Raw genomic sequence first — 17,097 nt, forward strand, 5'->3', positions numbered from 1 at the left:
GTTCAAATCAAAGTCCTCCTACAAAGAAGAGAATTATAAACTTCTTGCAATATTGACTTGCAATGGCTAATTAAGAGTTATCCTATTTCATTCAAAGAACATACCTTTATTCCCCATTCCTTATTCCTTATATTTTTCTATCATCTTGATGCCAAGTGATAAAACCTACAAAGTAATGTTCAAGAACAGTTTCCCTAAAGAAAGGAAAATCTACAAATCACCGTGAAATGAACTTGGCCTTGTAGCTTTCATGTAGTGATATCATCTGTCCCAAAACGAAAATAATTTCTGCTCCCAAATTATGTGATTCTGGAAAGACTAAACATTTACCAATCGGGGTACTTACCATTTTCCGCCACGACCCAGTGAACTTCCCATCGCTTCTCGAGGGTCCACCACTGCGAATAGAAAAAGTCAAAATGATCAAAAGTGCTGGTTGGAGGAGTCGAATAATAAATCTATGCAATAGAATACCCTTTGACTGAACTTGTTAGTGTTCCTGTTTTTGCTTGGGAGATCTCTCAGCATCTTTTTTTTTTTTTTTTTTTTTTTTTTTTAAATGTCAATGGTAACCATAACTAGTGGATTTCATTTGCAGCTTAAGTGCACAAGTACCCAAGTTATATAGGCGTTGATATTGTAAATTAATTAAGTTTACATATACAGTATACATATCTTTGGGAACTTTACAATCATTGTAATTCGCATTATAAGTTCTATACCTCTCCTCAATTCGTTCAAAGAACAATAGCTATGCTTTGAACACACTCTACTGAAATTGATATCAAGAAAATAATCATTTGGAAGGAATAGGTTTTTATTATGACAACTAGTGGAAAGAAAAAACGCTCTTTCGTATAAGGATCCAGTGGTTAAGAGTTCTTGTAGAGAAACTTGAGTAAATTTCTATCCTGGAAAGCAGTGGCCAAATGTGGAAAGAAGCACGACAACAATAAGAACATTTCATATTATCCCATCTAATAATATTTGTTTTAAATGGAACATGATAAAAAATAACCTTTGAAATTTTTCCCTAATATTCTTCCACCACATTTTATTCATCTTATTTGAGACATCATGACACAACGTGTCAACACGCTCTCTCTCTCTCTCTCTCTCTCTCTCTCTCTCTCTCTCTCTCTCTCTCTCTCTCATGAAGTCTTTTTATTTTTTGCCTTCTTTGCTTTCATTCTTTTGATGGTTTCTGAGTAATTGATTTTGATACACCAAAAATATTGAGTTATTTTTTTCGTATTTCTTAACCTCATTTTAACAAAAATAAAGCCCCGATAATAAAAAGACAATTATAATGATGATCAGAGGGTGAACAAAAGTCATAAAATTATCTTATTTAAATTTATTGCGTGTTTGTTCGTTGCACATTCCGGAATGTTACCATCCATAGCCACCAGAAATTCCACCTCCGAATCCTCCGATTCCTCCAATTCCCCCGTGTCCGATTCCTCTGCTGACGGTGACGACTCTGCTAACCACAGGTCTGTGGCGTGGTGGGAGAATAGGGTTAGATAGACACTTATATAATAAGACATTTGGCTAGTAAGACACAATCTCTAAATTTACATAACTAAGAAACCATTACGTTTCTTTACAAAGTTAAGATACATTGCTATATAACAAAAGACTAATATTTGCAATCTATGGAAGATAATTGCTTAAAATCAGCTTAACTTCTACTTATTATTATTATTATTATTATTATTATTATTATTATTATTATTATTATTATTATTAACTGCTAAGCTACAACCCTAGTTGGAAAACCAGAATGCTATAAGCCCACGGGCTCCAACAGGGAAAATAACCCAGAAAGGAAAGGAAACAAGGAAAAATTAAATATTTTAGGAACGGTAATCCTAAAATAAATATCTCCCATATAAACTATATAAAAAAAAACTTTAACAAAACAAGAAGAGAAATAAGATAGAATAGTGCGCCTTACTGTACCCTCAAGCAAGAGAACTCTAAACAAAGATAGTGCAAGATCATGGTACAGAGGCTATGGCACTATCCAAGACTAGTAGAAGAATTTCACATTGAGAATACAACTTGTAAGGCAACAGTGAATAGCTTACCGGACTACAGAGACTGTACTGAATCCTCCACCGTGGCCAAATCCGCCTCCTAATCCACCGCCGATTCCATATCCTCCAGATGGATCAGGAAAAGCGAAGGCGGAGCACACCAGAGCCATGAAAATGGCCACCACCATCTGTGTTCAGAGGCATTAAGAGTGATGAAGATTTTGAAGTAGTCCTGATATCTCATATGGGATGTTTGCTATTAATCTTTCTACAGTCGAATTTATTTATTAGTTACTTTCAAATGTGTATTTAATATTCCTCACTTGATACTATTTGACATCCAGAAACTTGATGGGCTTTTATAAATAATTGCTATGGCTAAATTTACTAGCAATAGCCAGATCAATTAATAAATAAAACCTGTTTGAACCCTTTGTTCTAAGTAGCATTTAAGCTGATGAGCCCATTGAGTAATATCTGTTTATTCTTAAAATTCTCTATGCAAATAAATTATCTTAAAATAAACCTACGACTGAGCGAAGGGAGTTCATGACTGGAGGATTACTTCTTGAGGATATTGCTGCGATGCTCAGGGAGTACTGTGCCTTCCTAGCTTTCAAGCCGGGTATTTATACACACTGGGCCTCGCCTGTCCTCGCATTGGTGATGTCCAGGTTACCTTGGGAGACACATTAAGCGCACCATCGCAGATTTTTTCTTTTCGATTTTTCTTATTCAGAACACTCGGTACACAGAATGCACACACACACACACACACACAAGTGGAATTGCATATATCTGCGACGTTCCCAAACGATAGTTCCGTGACATTCTCCATAGACAAAATAATAACTTTAAATACGAGGTCGTCGCCATTTGATTGACAGACATAAAAGTTTATATCTTCGGGTATATCCTTAAAATATACTAGCTTCCATTTTGAGAATTAGTACAAACATATTTTTATGGAAATATCGCTTTATACAGATCATGCATAAATAGAATGATCCACTAAAAGTAGTAATATTAAAATTGTCACCAAATATCTTCATAAATGAAAAACCATAGTTAAGTGTTCCTTGAATAGCGTGAAAGTTGCCACAAGAGGACAATTTGAGGAGAGGATCATCCTCAGAGGATATAAGAAAATCACATTCTAGGTAGCCCCCTTCAAATGACGCCTAAAAGGCAAATGTAAAGCAGCACATGTCATGCTAAACCCACTTTCTAATTTCAACGTTGTAGACATGAATAAACACCTGATTAATTTGGCTAATAATCCCATCATATCGTTTAGATTAATAAAAAAAAAAATAGCACCTACACTATAATATCTTTAAATGTTTAACAGAAAAAAAAGCCCATTAATAAAGAAGGAACAGGAGTCTTTTATTTATATTTTTATTTTCATAATATATGTTTGCTAAAGTTCAAAGTATTGAAGAAACAACAGCTAGACTATGGACGCATCCTTCCATTTAGTGCCTGAGCAATCTTGACTGAATTTGTAAACATGCCTTATTTCTTATGAGGGTCAAGACACGGCAGCATGAAAGGCCTAATAAGATACAAATCCATTACTGCAAAAAAAAAAAACCTTGGCCTTGGCAGTTAGGCAACATCTTTGCATGGCCGCCAGACCCGTCAGGTATATATATCTGCCAAAAACTTGGCACCACATTATCCCTCTTCGAGAGTTCCAGCAAACAACAACTCCAAAAAGCAGTCATGAATTTCCTGCGCTCAATCGTAAGTCTAATTTGACCTAACTTTGGAGAAATGTCTTCAATATCTTATGATATACATTAACTTTTAAATCTAATATCATTTTTTTAATTGATAACTTATGATGTATATAATTGCTTTAGAAGTTAAGAATTTTCTGGATAGCTAAGCAATTTCTTTATTAATCGGAGACGTGAAAAGAATATGTACACATAAATCCATAAACATTAACACACACACACACACACATATATATATATATACACACATATATGTATTTATATATATATACATATATATATATATATATATATATACATACATACATATATATATATATATATATATATATATATATATATATATATATATATATATATATATATATATATATATTACACCCACCCACACACAGACACACACATATATACATACATATATAAATATAAATATATATACATATATATACATATATATATATATATATATATATATATATATATATATATATATATATTGTGTGTGTATACGATTTTGTAGATTACCACCATGGTAGTATAAAGAAAGGCCGTTAATGATATTAAAACAATGCTTAGGACTTTTCTACACTTCTTATAATCCAATAATATTTTTCTGTATCTTTTCATGAAGAATGTGGTGGCCATTGTTCTGGCTCTAGTTTACTGTACCTCCGCCTTCCCTGATCCATCTGGAGGCTATGGCCATGGATTAGGAGGAGGTGGATTTGGCCATGGATTAGGAGGAGGTGGATTTGGCCATGGATTAGGAGGAGGTGGATTTGGCCATGGTGGTGGAATCGGCCATGGATTGGGCGGTGGATTTGGTCATGGAGGTGGATTCAGCAGAGTCTCTGTAGTCAGGTAAGCTATCTTTAGGTTTATTGTCATGAAATACTTTGGTTAAATGAGTATTCTAATTGAAATATCTTCCAGTATAGTGGAAGGTACCACATTTGCTGAGGCTAATTGTTCTCTCTGGTCTTTGTCACAGACCTGTGGTGAGCAGAGTCGTTTCCGTCAGCAGAGGAATTGGAGGATTTGGTGGAATCGGAGGAATTGGAGGATTCGGAGGTGGACGTTATGGTGGCCATGGATGGTAACATTACGAAATATACAAAGAATAAAATGTGATAAAATAACAGGTTATTTTCTATCCTCATATGAAATCTATCTAAAGGTGAAAAATACTGGCTTTGAAAGATGCCAGTTGTTGAAGTAATCTGAAACCTAAATTCCTATTCAAGTGTACTATGTTGTGAAGAACCAGGTCGTCAGTATTGTAAATTTAGAGGAAAAATTATCTTTTACTATCGTTAGGAACTTAGTAGCGTTCTTGTTCTTACGTTTCCAAGCCGTACAATATTAGGCACGTTTTCAACGACTTCATCAGGCCAAACAGAATTTTTATCCAGAATAACTGGTAGTTTACCTTGAAAGTAACCTAGTTACACATTCAGAGAATAATTAAGCCAAATGAACATCATTGTACTTTAAAATGTTTAGCGAAATTTATAAGCTCTACTGAAAATTTGGTAAATATATGATACTCTAATTTCTAGCTAATACATGAACCATATATTTTTCCAGCTCATAATCTCTTATTTTATCCCTTTCTAACAATGAATATTTGGCAAACCACCCGTTATTGAGTTTTCCCACCATCCGCCTCCCATATAATAATTATGGGAGACCCCAGTGGGAATCTGGGGTTATGGTTATGGAACCCCAATAAAAGTGATATGCAGCAATAGTAATGATCCCGAATGCATGCTAAACACAAGATAACCAGTTGTGGAGAATACATAGTTCGTGCAAGTGGCGTGAAATTAAAGTATCGTAATTACCAATAATTCACATAGCGCCTATCAAAAAGATTTTGGTTCTTTGTGGCTCGCACCGCTCGATAATAATTATCTCACTGCTCCTCTGTTCTGGCAAGCGGTATACGGATGTGCAACACACACCATACCCGTGGGTCACTATTTAAGAGTCATAATTACCTATAATTTATATCATATCTCTCAGATGGTTATTGCTCCACCGTGGCTTGCTTTGCTTGTAAATAAACATAATCTCACTGCTCCTCATGGATGAGTTGTGCACGCCAATCATGTTGACTCATCATTATGGGGTATTATTTTTTTTACTTTCACATGAGAACAGTAGTCATATACTTAACAACGTTATAAATGCAATCAATGACCGAAATAAACATAATTACAATAAATTTTGAAATAGATTGAATTCCCCTGTGGAAACCATCTTCTTTTGACGGTAGTTATGGTGGAACTGAAATCGAATGAGGAAAAAATATCTCTTGTAAAACAACATCCATTCATTTACACAAATTTTTGGAAGCTCTTAATTGGTTCAAAAAGCCAGATGATGATTAGGTCATATAAAAACAGAGAAAAGATGCCAAAATACGATATGTGGCTTCTTTTTTGTCAGGAAATAAGGTAAATAGCCTCGTCACACATGACCCTCCAATAATGATATGCAGAGTGAAAAGCTGATATCACAAATTAGAAGACACTTTATAGGCCCAATTTTTAAAACTTTCTAAATCATCCAAAGCTTTTCTGATGAAAAACTATAATTCTGTTTGTCATCAATGCCACTGGCAAAGACCAAGAACAAAAACCCATCTTCTAAATACTTAAGGGTATCGGGATTTTCAAACCCTGCCCTACAAGACGGAAGTGCTGAAATTCCTAAAGCATGCTGCCTCCAGTTACGTATGTTATGTGAAAGTCCAAACAGTTGCCAACATTGATTGTGCTTACTCAACGGGATTTTGTACAGCAGTAGCTATTACTTTCCGTGAAGATACTTTGCCCATTCTCATCACATTACTTTTTATCAAAATAAACAGCCTTTCGGACATTAACGTGAGTACCGCTTATCGAGCAGTTATGGGAGCCTGTTGAATACATAATTTCTGGTGTATTGGAGTTGAAATTTGTAAGTAGTCTTGCCCGGCTGCCTTTGTAAAAACACTCAAAATGCCAAAAGATTTATGTTGTACTGCTGTTAGCTCCATTATTTTTGTATATATAATTTTCTTCACCGCAAAGCTTACGTTAGTTTTTCAACGAAGTTACAAATGTTATCAAGGCTAAGGGCTTCAAAGTTCAAAGTTAAGCTGAGAAAAAGTAAAAAAATCCATTGAAAATCAGATAAGAAATGAGTAACAAATAATCATTTAGGTAGTGTATAACAAGGTGTGTAGCAAGTATTTTAGTTTTACTGTAAAGGAATTTACCTTCGTGGCATATGTCGTCGTAAATTTTATCTATAGTGAAATTTTCCTTAGTGGAATATACCGGTCACCATAAAACAAAAATCAAAAGATATCAAAGACCAGAAAACCTCCTTGAAAGAATTAATATACGGAACACAAATTGTTCACTTGTATAACTATGGCTGACTCACAACAGCTGAAGCTGTATGTATCGCCCTCCAAAGGCCAACACTCAATATTCAACGGGATTCTAATTATGCACTCCCTTCAAGAAGAAAGGATACGGATAATTTCTGTAGTAGTTTAAGTCTGTGTGTATATCTGAGTGTGTACGCATATCTCTATGCACACACACACATACACACACACACACTATATATATATATATATATATATATATATATATATATATATATATATATATATATATATATATATATAAAATCAGTAATCATCCTCTTCATATTCTAAGGATCTTTAAAATCTAAAATAATTTAAAACTATAAAGAATGAATTGTCATAATAATCAATCATAATTTGATTGTAAAACCTCATTTAAAAAAAAAAGAATCGTAAACTTATCTGAATTAAAAATCACTTGATAAAGACACATTTTTGTCGAAACAATGCTGAAATAATAAATGAAGAGAAGCAATAACCATCGTTTCTTTAACTAAAAGCTTACCCCTGAAAACTTAAAAAAGCTAAGAAAATAAGAGGATTCCTGAAGGAAATATATGAACTCCACTTAGACAATATCCTTCAATGAAAATTGCATTTCCGGGAAGCTGTGTCCGAAAAGCATATATATATATATATATATATATATATATATATATATATATATATATATATATATATATATATATATATATATATATATATATATGTATATATATACACATATATACATACATATATATACAGTATATATATATATATATATATATACATATATATATATATATATACATACATACATATAGTGTATATGTGTGTGTGCGTGTGTGTCTGTATATGCACATATATACACACGCATAAATGTGTACTGTATATATATATATATATATATATATATATATATATATATATATATATATATAGACACATAAGAATATACACAAAAACTACAATAAAAATGCTTTTAGAATTCTAATAGGTTTTAACTTCTACTTCTCAAGACATCATCTTTAGGACTGTCCCTTAGAGATGTCCTCATAAAAAGAAGAAACACTCATACTAATAAAGCAGTTTAATTCATTTTTTATTTTAGGGTAAATTATATAACCATATTTGATTTTTTCAGTTTATTATGTATTATTTCGTATTATTTCACACAGTGTTACCATCCATAGCCTCCATAACGTCCACCTCCGAATCCTCCGAGTCCGCTGCTGACCACGACTCTGCTAACCACAGGTCTGTGGCAGGGAAGGAGACAGTTAGACTTTACACTCATAAGAGAATCTCATTGTATGAAGCATAATGAATTAAATCATTCTAGATTATTAGGTGAATACTGATATTCATTTCACTCAAGATGAGTAAGTAATCTTTTTAAATTAAGCAAAATACCATTTTAATTATATACTATCAACGATTGAAGCATACCGGACTACTGTGACTCCGCCGAATCCACCACCTAATCCATGGCCGAATCCACCTCCCAATCCGTGACCTATTCCCCCTCCGAATCCACCTAATCCATGGCCATATCCACCAGATGGCTCAGGGAAGGCGGAGGCGCAGATGACCATAGCCAGGACAATGGCTACCATCAACTAAGGTAGTAGAGATAAAGAGGAAGAGATAAAAATAAAGTATTAAAGAGCATAGATAAAAATACCTGGAAAGTTTGAATATATTTGTATTCAATTTATACAAATATCACTTTGGCAATACTGTAAAAATTAATAAATGTGAAACCTTTGTCATAGAACTCACGATTGGGCGAAGGAAGTTCATGTCTGGATGTGTCTTGTGGGACTCCTGAAGAAGGATTATGCAATGGACTGGTTCTCCGCTGGTATTTATACCCGTCAGGGATCTCACGCCCTTGGAGAGAATGAGTCAGCTAAAAGCGCCTCCAAAAGAAGGTTCCTCTGGAGAAACGGGTTCTTAGGATATTTTTTTCTCCTGCTTTCATCTGCTAAATCTGGTCCGATTCTAGGATATGTCCTTCTAAGTGGAAGGACAACTAAACTGTGATGTGACGCCGAGATAATTTCACTCAACTTCAGGTCTTAGAACCTCTTTTTTGTGAAGATATTTCTATTTTCACATAATATTTCTTTCAAGTTTTCTTCTAAGATGTATAACTTTCATATAACAAAATCAGAGCAAATTTAATAAAAACGATCCTGTTACATGATTTCTACTTAGGTTATTTATTTGTTGTTCTTATCCTTTGTGCTCTGTTCTTTTAATTAAACTTTGAAATAATTTGCCTTTATAAAATTTCTCTGAGAAGTATATCTAGTTGAAATTTGCGTTTCAACCTTTTTAAAAATTTAATTTTCCTTAAAATAATCAAATATTTATTTCCTCGTTTTGTTTCAATGCATGATTGTATATATATGGGATCTCTTTGGATCCTCTTCTTATTCTGAACAATGTATTTATTAGTTACTTCCATACACACACAAACACATACAACCATACATATATATATATATATGTATATATATATATATATATATATATATATATATATATATATATATACTGTATATATACTATGTATATATATATATATATATATATATATATATATATATATATATATATATATATATATATCCGGCCTTTTCTAGTCCACTGCAGAAAAAACCCTCAACCAAGCCCTAGTTCGTCTGTATATGGTCTTTCTATGCCAGTCCACACCCGCAAACCATGTCAAAATGGTACGTTTTTCAGATTGACAAAAAAAAAAAAAAGAAAACGGTAAAAAAAGTGTCTATGCAATTAGCGAGTCTACCAAGGTAACCTAAGAACACCTTTGCAAGGACGCAAGATGCCCAGTGGGTATAAATACCCGAGCAGAAAGCAAAGAAGGCACTCCACTCTCTGGGCATCACAGCAGAAGCACCCAAACGAAAATCCTTCAAGCATGAACTCTCTTCGCTCAATCGTAGGTTCATTTTCTTATTATATTACTTTTATTGAAAGAAATTCTCATCATTAATAGAACCTAATCCACTGAAATTGATTGATTTAAAGAATAGTTGTAGTTACGATTATTTGTATAAGCCATTAATGAGATTTATTTAAACAACGAATTTGTAATTATAAAATGTATTTAAAAAATTAGCAAATAAACGTAACAAATACATGCAATCGTAGTTCATATTATTACTTAAAATAGATTTACATTCAAATTCCTCAAATTCTAAATGAATAATTTCCTTTTTTCCTTTTGTCCTCTGGATCCATAAAGATGGTGATCGCCATTGTTATGGCTCTGGTGTGCTCCACCTTCGCTTTTCCTGATCCATCAGGAGGTTATGGCCATGGATTGGGAGGTGGATTCGGTGGAGGAATAGGCCACGGATTGGGTGGTGGATTCGGTGGAGTCACCGTTGTCAGGTAAGAAATAATAAAATTTTGAGAGTTCACTCTTCATTATGATACAGTTTAGAAAAGACGACAAAAGTCTTGCTGAACTTAAAATAATTCTAGGTTATTCTCAAAATCTTGTCTTGAGATTACTATCGATTAATCTCTGCAGTAAAAGAGTATACAAAATTCACACCATTACAGAATATGTAATATCTAGAATGCCCTTTATTCTCAAGTCTTTTCTTCCCTCCTCCCACAGACCTGTGGTAAGGAGAGTCGTTAGTGTCGGCAGTGGATTCGGACACGGAGGATTCGGAGGAATTGGAGGAATCGGAGGTGGTGGATATGGATGGTAAAGTTCCGCATGAAAACCAAAAAAAAATCATAATAAATAATCTATCACTATTACACGTTTTCCTAACCTCTTATCAAAACAGGTACATTAATTTTCTATGAATTCCTCCTTAAAAGACTTTTATGTCTAGAAACAAGCTAAAATGACATAACATATTAGCACTGTGGTTGTAGTAGATTCCTAAAGTAGACATTTATTATTAAGAGCTAAGGTCGCCTCTCACGAGTCTGTTCTTTTCCTATCTGAGATTGAAACAAACGATATAAAGACATACGGGTAAACTCTATCCAAGTCAGAGGTAAAACAAGCTCGTGGCAAGAAAGGTTCGGCATCTGTAACTACTCTTTTGTAAAAGAATAAAGTTATAGAAACTAAAACCATATATATTTGAGCCTCTCAATTAAAAAAAAAATACGTTAAAAAGAGAACCTTTGGATAATGAAGTCATTCGTAATGATTCAGTGAAAATAAAAATTAATGCGCAGCTTTTCCTGATTTATTTTCATCCAGGATATCTCATCTGAGTAAAGGGAAATTCCGCAACAGTATAAAAGTCTACTAATTACTAAATTAAATATTTCTGTTGAATATTGCTTCACGATCTAAAATAATTTAACAGAAAACCCTTATAGGGATCTCGTTAGAAGAGTATTCTCCATACCTGATGGTACGGAGACAGTAAAGATTTTTGTCTAATTTAGCCAAATTGGTGTAAACAGTTGAAAGACAATATAATTGCAATACGGTAAGAGTACTGTGTACGTAGCGTACACAGTATGTTTGGCATTGGAGACGGATCTCCAGGCATGGAGGCAACAGGCAGGGCGCGTAGGGATTACATACAAAGTAAGGAGGGTGCAGACAAAGTACGCAGGCAGTAGGGAGAGTGTAGATACAGTACGGATGTATTATTAGTGTGGACACTGTATAGACAAACGCTGGATTGTCAATGTCCCTTTTATATACAGTTATACAGTTTTGGGCCAAATCATACACTTTTTTCTTTTTGATCACTCACAGAGAACTCCTCGATACAAGTGAAGAGAGGAGACTACTAAAACTCACAGAATTAGTTCTTCAATGGCTACGGTTTGCAATCTTGCACTTGGAAACTCTGCAAGAACGGGAAAGAAATTAGTATGGAGAGAATACGGATGCCGGATCGTGGCAGAGGCTGTACAGAGAGAGTAAAGGCATTGGATTGTGGCAAAAGCTGTATGGAGATAGTATGGACGTTGGAATGTTGCAGAGGTTGTACGGAGAGAGTATGGACGTTGGATTATGGCAAAGGCTGTACGGAGAGAGTATGGACGTTGGATTGTGGCAGGGGCTGTATAGAGAGAGTACAAGCATTGGATTGCGGCAGAGGCTGTAGAGAGAGAGAGAGTTTGGACGTTAGATTGTGTCAGGGGCTGTATAGAGAAAGTACAGGCATTGGATTGTAGCAGAGGCTGTACGGAGAGAGTATGGACCTTGGATGGTGGCAGAGGCTGTACGGAGAGAGTATGGACATTGGATTGTGGAAGAGGCTGTACAGAGAGAGTATGTACGTTGGATTGTGGCAGAGGCAGTACGGAGAGAGTAGGGACGTTGGATTGTGGCAGGGACTGTATAGAGAGAGAATGGACTTTGGATCGTGGCAGGGGCTGTATAGAGAGAGTACATGCATTGGATTGTGGCAGGGACTGTATAGAGAGAGTACAGGCATTGGATTGTGGCAGGGACTGTATAGAGAGAGTACAGGCATTGGATTGTGGCAGAGGCTGTACAGAGAGAGTATGGATGTTGGATTGTGGCAGAGGCTGCACGGAGAGAGTATGGACGTTGGATTGTGGCAGAGGCTGTACTGAGAGAGCATTGATGTTGGATTGTGGCAGAGGCTGTACGGAGAGAGTATGGATGTTGGATTGTGGCAGAGGCTGTACAGAGAGAGTATGGACGTTAGATCGTGTCAGGGGCTGTATAGAGAGAGTACGGGCATTGTATTATGGCAGAGGCTGTACAGAGAGAGTATGGATGTTGGATTGTGGTTGAGGCTGTACGGAGAGAGTATGGACGTTGGATTGTGGCAGAGGCTGTACAGAGAGAGTATGGATGTTGGATTGTGGCAGAGGCTGCAAGGAGAGAGTATAGACGTTGGATTGTGGCAGAGGCTGTACGGAGAGAGTATGGACGTTGGATTGTGGCAGAGGCTGTACGGAGAGAGTATGGACGTTGGATTGTGGCAGAGGCTGTACAGAGAGAGTATGGATGTTGGATTGCAGCAGAGGTTGCACGGAGAGAGTATGGACGTTGGATTGTGGCAGAGGCTGTACGGAGAGAGTATGGATGTTGGATTGTGGCAGAGGTTGTACGGAGAGAGTATGGACGTTAGATCGTGTCAGGGGCTGTATAGAGAGAGTATAGGCATTGGATTGTGGCAGAGGCTATACAGAGAGAGTATGGACGTTGGATTGTGGCAGAGGCAGTAGGGAGAGGGTATGGACGTTGGATTGTGGCAGAGACTGTACGGAAAGAGTATGGATGTTGGATTGAGGCAGAGGCTGTACAGAGAGAGTATGGACGTTAGATCGTGTCAGGGGCTGTATAGAGAGAGTACAGGCATTGGATTGTGGCAGAGGCTGTACAGAGAGAGTATGGACGTTGGATTGTGGCAGAGGCCGTAGGGAGAGGGTATGGACGTTGGATTGTGGCAGAGACTGTACGGAAAAAGTATGGACATTGGATTGTGGCAGAGGCTGTATGGAGAGAGTATGGACTTTGGATCGTGGCAGAGGCTGTACAGAGAGAGAAGGGATGTTGGATTGTGGCAGAGGCTCTACGGTGAGTATGGATGGCTGTATACAGAGAGTACAGGCATTGGATTGTGGCAGGGACTGTATAGAGAGAGTGCAGGCATTGGACTATGGCAGAGGCTGTACAGAGAGAGAAGGGATGTTGGATTGTGGCAGAGGCTCTACGGTGAGTATGGATGTTGGATTGTGGCAGAGGCTGCACGGAGAGAGTATGGACGTTGGATTGTGGCAGAGGCTGTACGGAGAGAGTATGGATGTTGGATTGTGGCACAGCCAGTACGGAGAGAGTATGGACGTTAGATCGTGTCAGGGGCTGTATAGAGAAAGTACAGGCATTGGATTGTGGCAGAGGCTGTACAGAGAGAGTATGGACGTTGGATTGTGGCAGAGGCAGTAGGGAGAGGGTATGGACGTTGGATTGTGGCAGAGGCTGTACGGAAAGAATATGGACATTGGATTGTTGCAGAGGCTGTACGGAGAGAGTATGGACTTTGGATCGTGGCAGGGGCTGTACAGAAAGAGTACAGGCATTGGATTGTGGCAGGGACTGTATAGAGAGAGTACAGGCATTGGAATGTGGCAGAGGCTGTACAGAGAGAGTATGGATGTTGGATTGTGGCAGAGGCTATACGGAGAGAGTATGGATGTTGGATTGTGGCAGGGGCTGCACGGAGAGAGTATGGCCGTTGGATTGTGGCAGAGGCTGTACGGAGAGAGTATGGAAGTTGGATTGTGGCAGAGGCTTTACGGAGAGAGTATGGAAGTTGGATTGTGGCAGAGGCTGTACAGAGAGAGTATGGAAGTTGGATTGTGGCAGGGGCTGTATAGAGAGAGTACAGGCATTGGATTGTGGCAGAGGCTGTACAGAGAGGGTATGGATGTTGGATTGTGGCAGAGGCTTTACGGAGAGAGAATGGATGTTGGATTGTGGCAGGGGTTGCACGGAGAGAGTATGGCCATTGGATTGTGGCAGAGGCTGTACGGAGAGAGTATGGAAGTTGGATTGTGGCAGAGGCTGTACGGAGAGAGTATGGAAGTTGGATTGTGGCAGAGGCAGCACTGATAAAGTATGAACGTTGGATCGTGGCAGACGCTGTATGGAGAGAGTATGGAAGTTGGATTGTGGCAGAGACTGTACAGAGAGAGTATGGATGTTGGATTGTGGCAGAGGCTTTACGGAGAGAGAATGGATGTTGGATTGTGGCAGGGGCTGCACGGAGAGAGTATGGCCGTTGGATTGTGGCAGAGGCTGTACGGAGAGAGTATGGAAGTTGGATTGTGGCAGAGGCTGTACGGAGAGAGTATGGAAGTTGGATTGTGGCAGAGGCAGCACTGATTAAGTATGAACGTTGGATCGTGGCAGACGCTGTATGGAGAGAGTATGGAAGTTGGATTGTGGCACATGCTGTACAGAGAGAGTATGGATGTTGGATTGTGGCAGAGGCTTTACGGAGAGAGAATGGATGTTGGATTGTGGCAGGGGCTGCAAGGAGAGAGTATGGCCGTTGGATTGTGGCAGAGGCTGTACGGAGAGAGTATGGAAGTTGGATTGTGGCAGAGGCTTTACGGAGAGAGTATGGAACTTGGATTGTGGCAGAGGCAGCACTGATAAAGTATGAATGTTGTATCGTGGCAGACGCTGTATGGAGAGAGTATGGAAGTTGGATTGTGGCAGAGGCTGAACGGAGAGAGTATGGAACTTGGATTATGGCAGAGGCAGCACTGATAAAGTATGAACGTTGGATCGTGGCAGACGCTGTATGGAGAGAGTATGGAAGTTGGATTGTGGCAGAGGCTGTACGGAGAGAGTATGGAAGTTGGATTGTGGCAGAGGCAGTACGGAGAGAGTATGAACGATGGATCGTGGCAGAGACTGTATGGAAGAAGTATGGAAGTTGGATTGTGGCAGAGACTGTACAGAGGGAGTATAGAAGTTGGATTGTGGCAGAGACTGTACAGAGAGAGTATAGAAGTTGGATTGTGGCAGAGACTGTACAGAGAGAGTATAGAAGTTGGATTGCGGCAGAGGCTTAACGGAGAGAGTATGAACGTTGGATCGTGGCAGAAGCTGTCTGGAGCGAGTAGTGAGGGCAGTATATACAATACATTTTTGCTTCTAAAACACTTCATATAAGAAGTACATTCATATGTCTGAATATTTGGGCTTACTGGCTGACATACATGAGCGGTCGTACATGCGGAAGCAAGTAGAGAACAAAGGAATTTAAGTATGTCCTATAAGTGATACTATTGTTCAATACTCAGTAGCTCGAGTTAATAAAAGAGTTGAAAGGTTTAAAAATCACTTATGAATGACAGAGCCATAGGACAGTAACAATGCCATAGACACTGAAAGAATCGACGTCCAATTCTCCTTTCCATCAAGCTAAGACCAAGATGGCAAGGTAATGGCTCTTGATGACTGAGCAGGTAGAGCTATGTGTTCCCCTCAAAAAAAAAAAAACTTTCTCGCACACACTTCAAGAAAATAAAGAGCTTGAGAGTAGCTTTTATTGCCCATCCAACAAATAGCTAGGCAAGGACATTTCTAATAGGGTCCCACACCTCTACACGACAATTATTACTACGAATGTGTTTTGGATAAACAATGGAATTGAACACTTGCTGCGTTCAACTTACTCACAGCTCTCTTCAAAGGGAAAAAGAAAAAGTGCAATGAAAAATGAAGATGATAATGTTCAAAACACATTCATATTGCACAGACAACTACATGGATTTCCCCTGTAGAAGAAACTGTTGTGAATCATCGTTAAGAAGCAGCCTAAATTCACCCAGAGTATCTGATCATCGTTATGAAGTACAAATAAGGAAGCCTCCCAAAATTAGTTCATAGTTCTATCAAAAACAATATATATATATATATCTATATATATATACATATATATATATATCCTTTCTAAGTGGGGGTACCTTAACGTTGTATAATCATATGTGTGTATATATATACATATATATATATGTATATATATACATATATACATACATACATATATATATATATATATATATATATATATATATATATATATATATGAATATATATATATATACATATATATATATATATATATATATATATATATATATATTATACATATATATATATATATATATATATATATATATATATATATATATATATATATATATATATATATATATACATATATAAATACACACACACATATATAAATATATATGTATACATATCCTTTCTGAGTGAGGGTACCTTAACGTTGTAAGGTAGAAAGTTTTCGAAGATTTAAGTCTTTCAATTCTATAACTTAATAAACTTTCAATCTAAGTGAAGATACAGTTTCCTTCCAGTAGAGACAAA

At 37.0% G+C, this 17,097-nt stretch overlaps 4 protein-coding genes across 5 annotated transcripts in view; 2 read left to right on the top strand and 2 right to left on the bottom strand.

Moving 5' to 3' along the window:
- Positions 1-1,342: 1,342 nt before the first annotated feature.
- LOC137629014 (uncharacterized) lies at positions 1,343-2,645 on the bottom strand. The gene is made up of 3 exons (XM_068360270.1): positions 2,573-2,645; positions 2,094-2,230; positions 1,343-1,498 (listed from the first exon to the last, which is right to left on the bottom strand). The coding sequence occupies exons 1-3, from the start codon at positions 2,591-2,593 to the stop codon at positions 1,393-1,395; spliced, it is 264 nt and encodes an 87-aa protein (XP_068216371.1). The 5' UTR covers positions 2,594-2,645; the 3' UTR covers positions 1,343-1,392.
- A 1,023-nt stretch (positions 2,646-3,668) lies between these two features.
- On the top strand, positions 3,669-11,260 carry LOC137629016 (uncharacterized). Of its 2 annotated transcripts, XM_068360273.1 has the most exons (4): positions 3,669-3,791; positions 4,419-4,620; positions 10,532-10,616; positions 10,849-11,260. In XM_068360273.1, the coding sequence occupies exons 1-4, from the start codon at positions 3,771-3,773 to the stop codon at positions 10,943-10,945; spliced, it is 405 nt and encodes a 134-aa protein (XP_068216374.1). In that variant the 5' UTR covers positions 3,669-3,770; the 3' UTR covers positions 10,946-11,260. The 2 variants fall into 2 exon arrangements, with proteins under 2 accessions (XP_068216374.1, XP_068216373.1); XM_068360272.1 differs by lacking the exons at positions 10,532-10,616; positions 10,849-11,260 and adding an exon at positions 4,779-4,934 and having other exon boundaries at positions 4,419-4,648.
- Positions 8,356-9,031, bottom strand: LOC137629018 (uncharacterized). Its single transcript, XM_068360276.1, has 3 exons — positions 8,976-9,031; positions 8,643-8,812; positions 8,356-8,452 (listed from the first exon to the last, which is right to left on the bottom strand). Exons 1-3 carry the CDS (start codon positions 8,994-8,996, stop codon positions 8,374-8,376), a joined length of 270 nt encoding a protein of 89 aa, XP_068216377.1. The 5' UTR covers positions 8,997-9,031; the 3' UTR covers positions 8,356-8,373.
- The window catches only part of LOC137629019 (uncharacterized), a 10,326-nt gene continuing 3,319 nt past the window's right edge, over positions 10,091-17,097 (top strand). The window contains exon 1 of the mRNA XM_068360278.1: positions 10,091-10,161. Coding sequence (XP_068216379.1) covers positions 10,141-10,161 — 21 coding nt within the window. The 5' untranslated portion in view covers positions 10,091-10,140. The remainder of the gene's footprint in view (positions 10,162-17,097) is intronic.

Source organism: Palaemon carinicauda, chromosome 37 (assembly GCF_036898095.1).
Source record: "Palaemon carinicauda isolate YSFRI2023 chromosome 37, ASM3689809v2, whole genome shotgun sequence".
Lineage (NCBI taxonomy): Eukaryota > Metazoa > Arthropoda > Malacostraca > Decapoda > Palaemonidae > Palaemon > Palaemon carinicauda.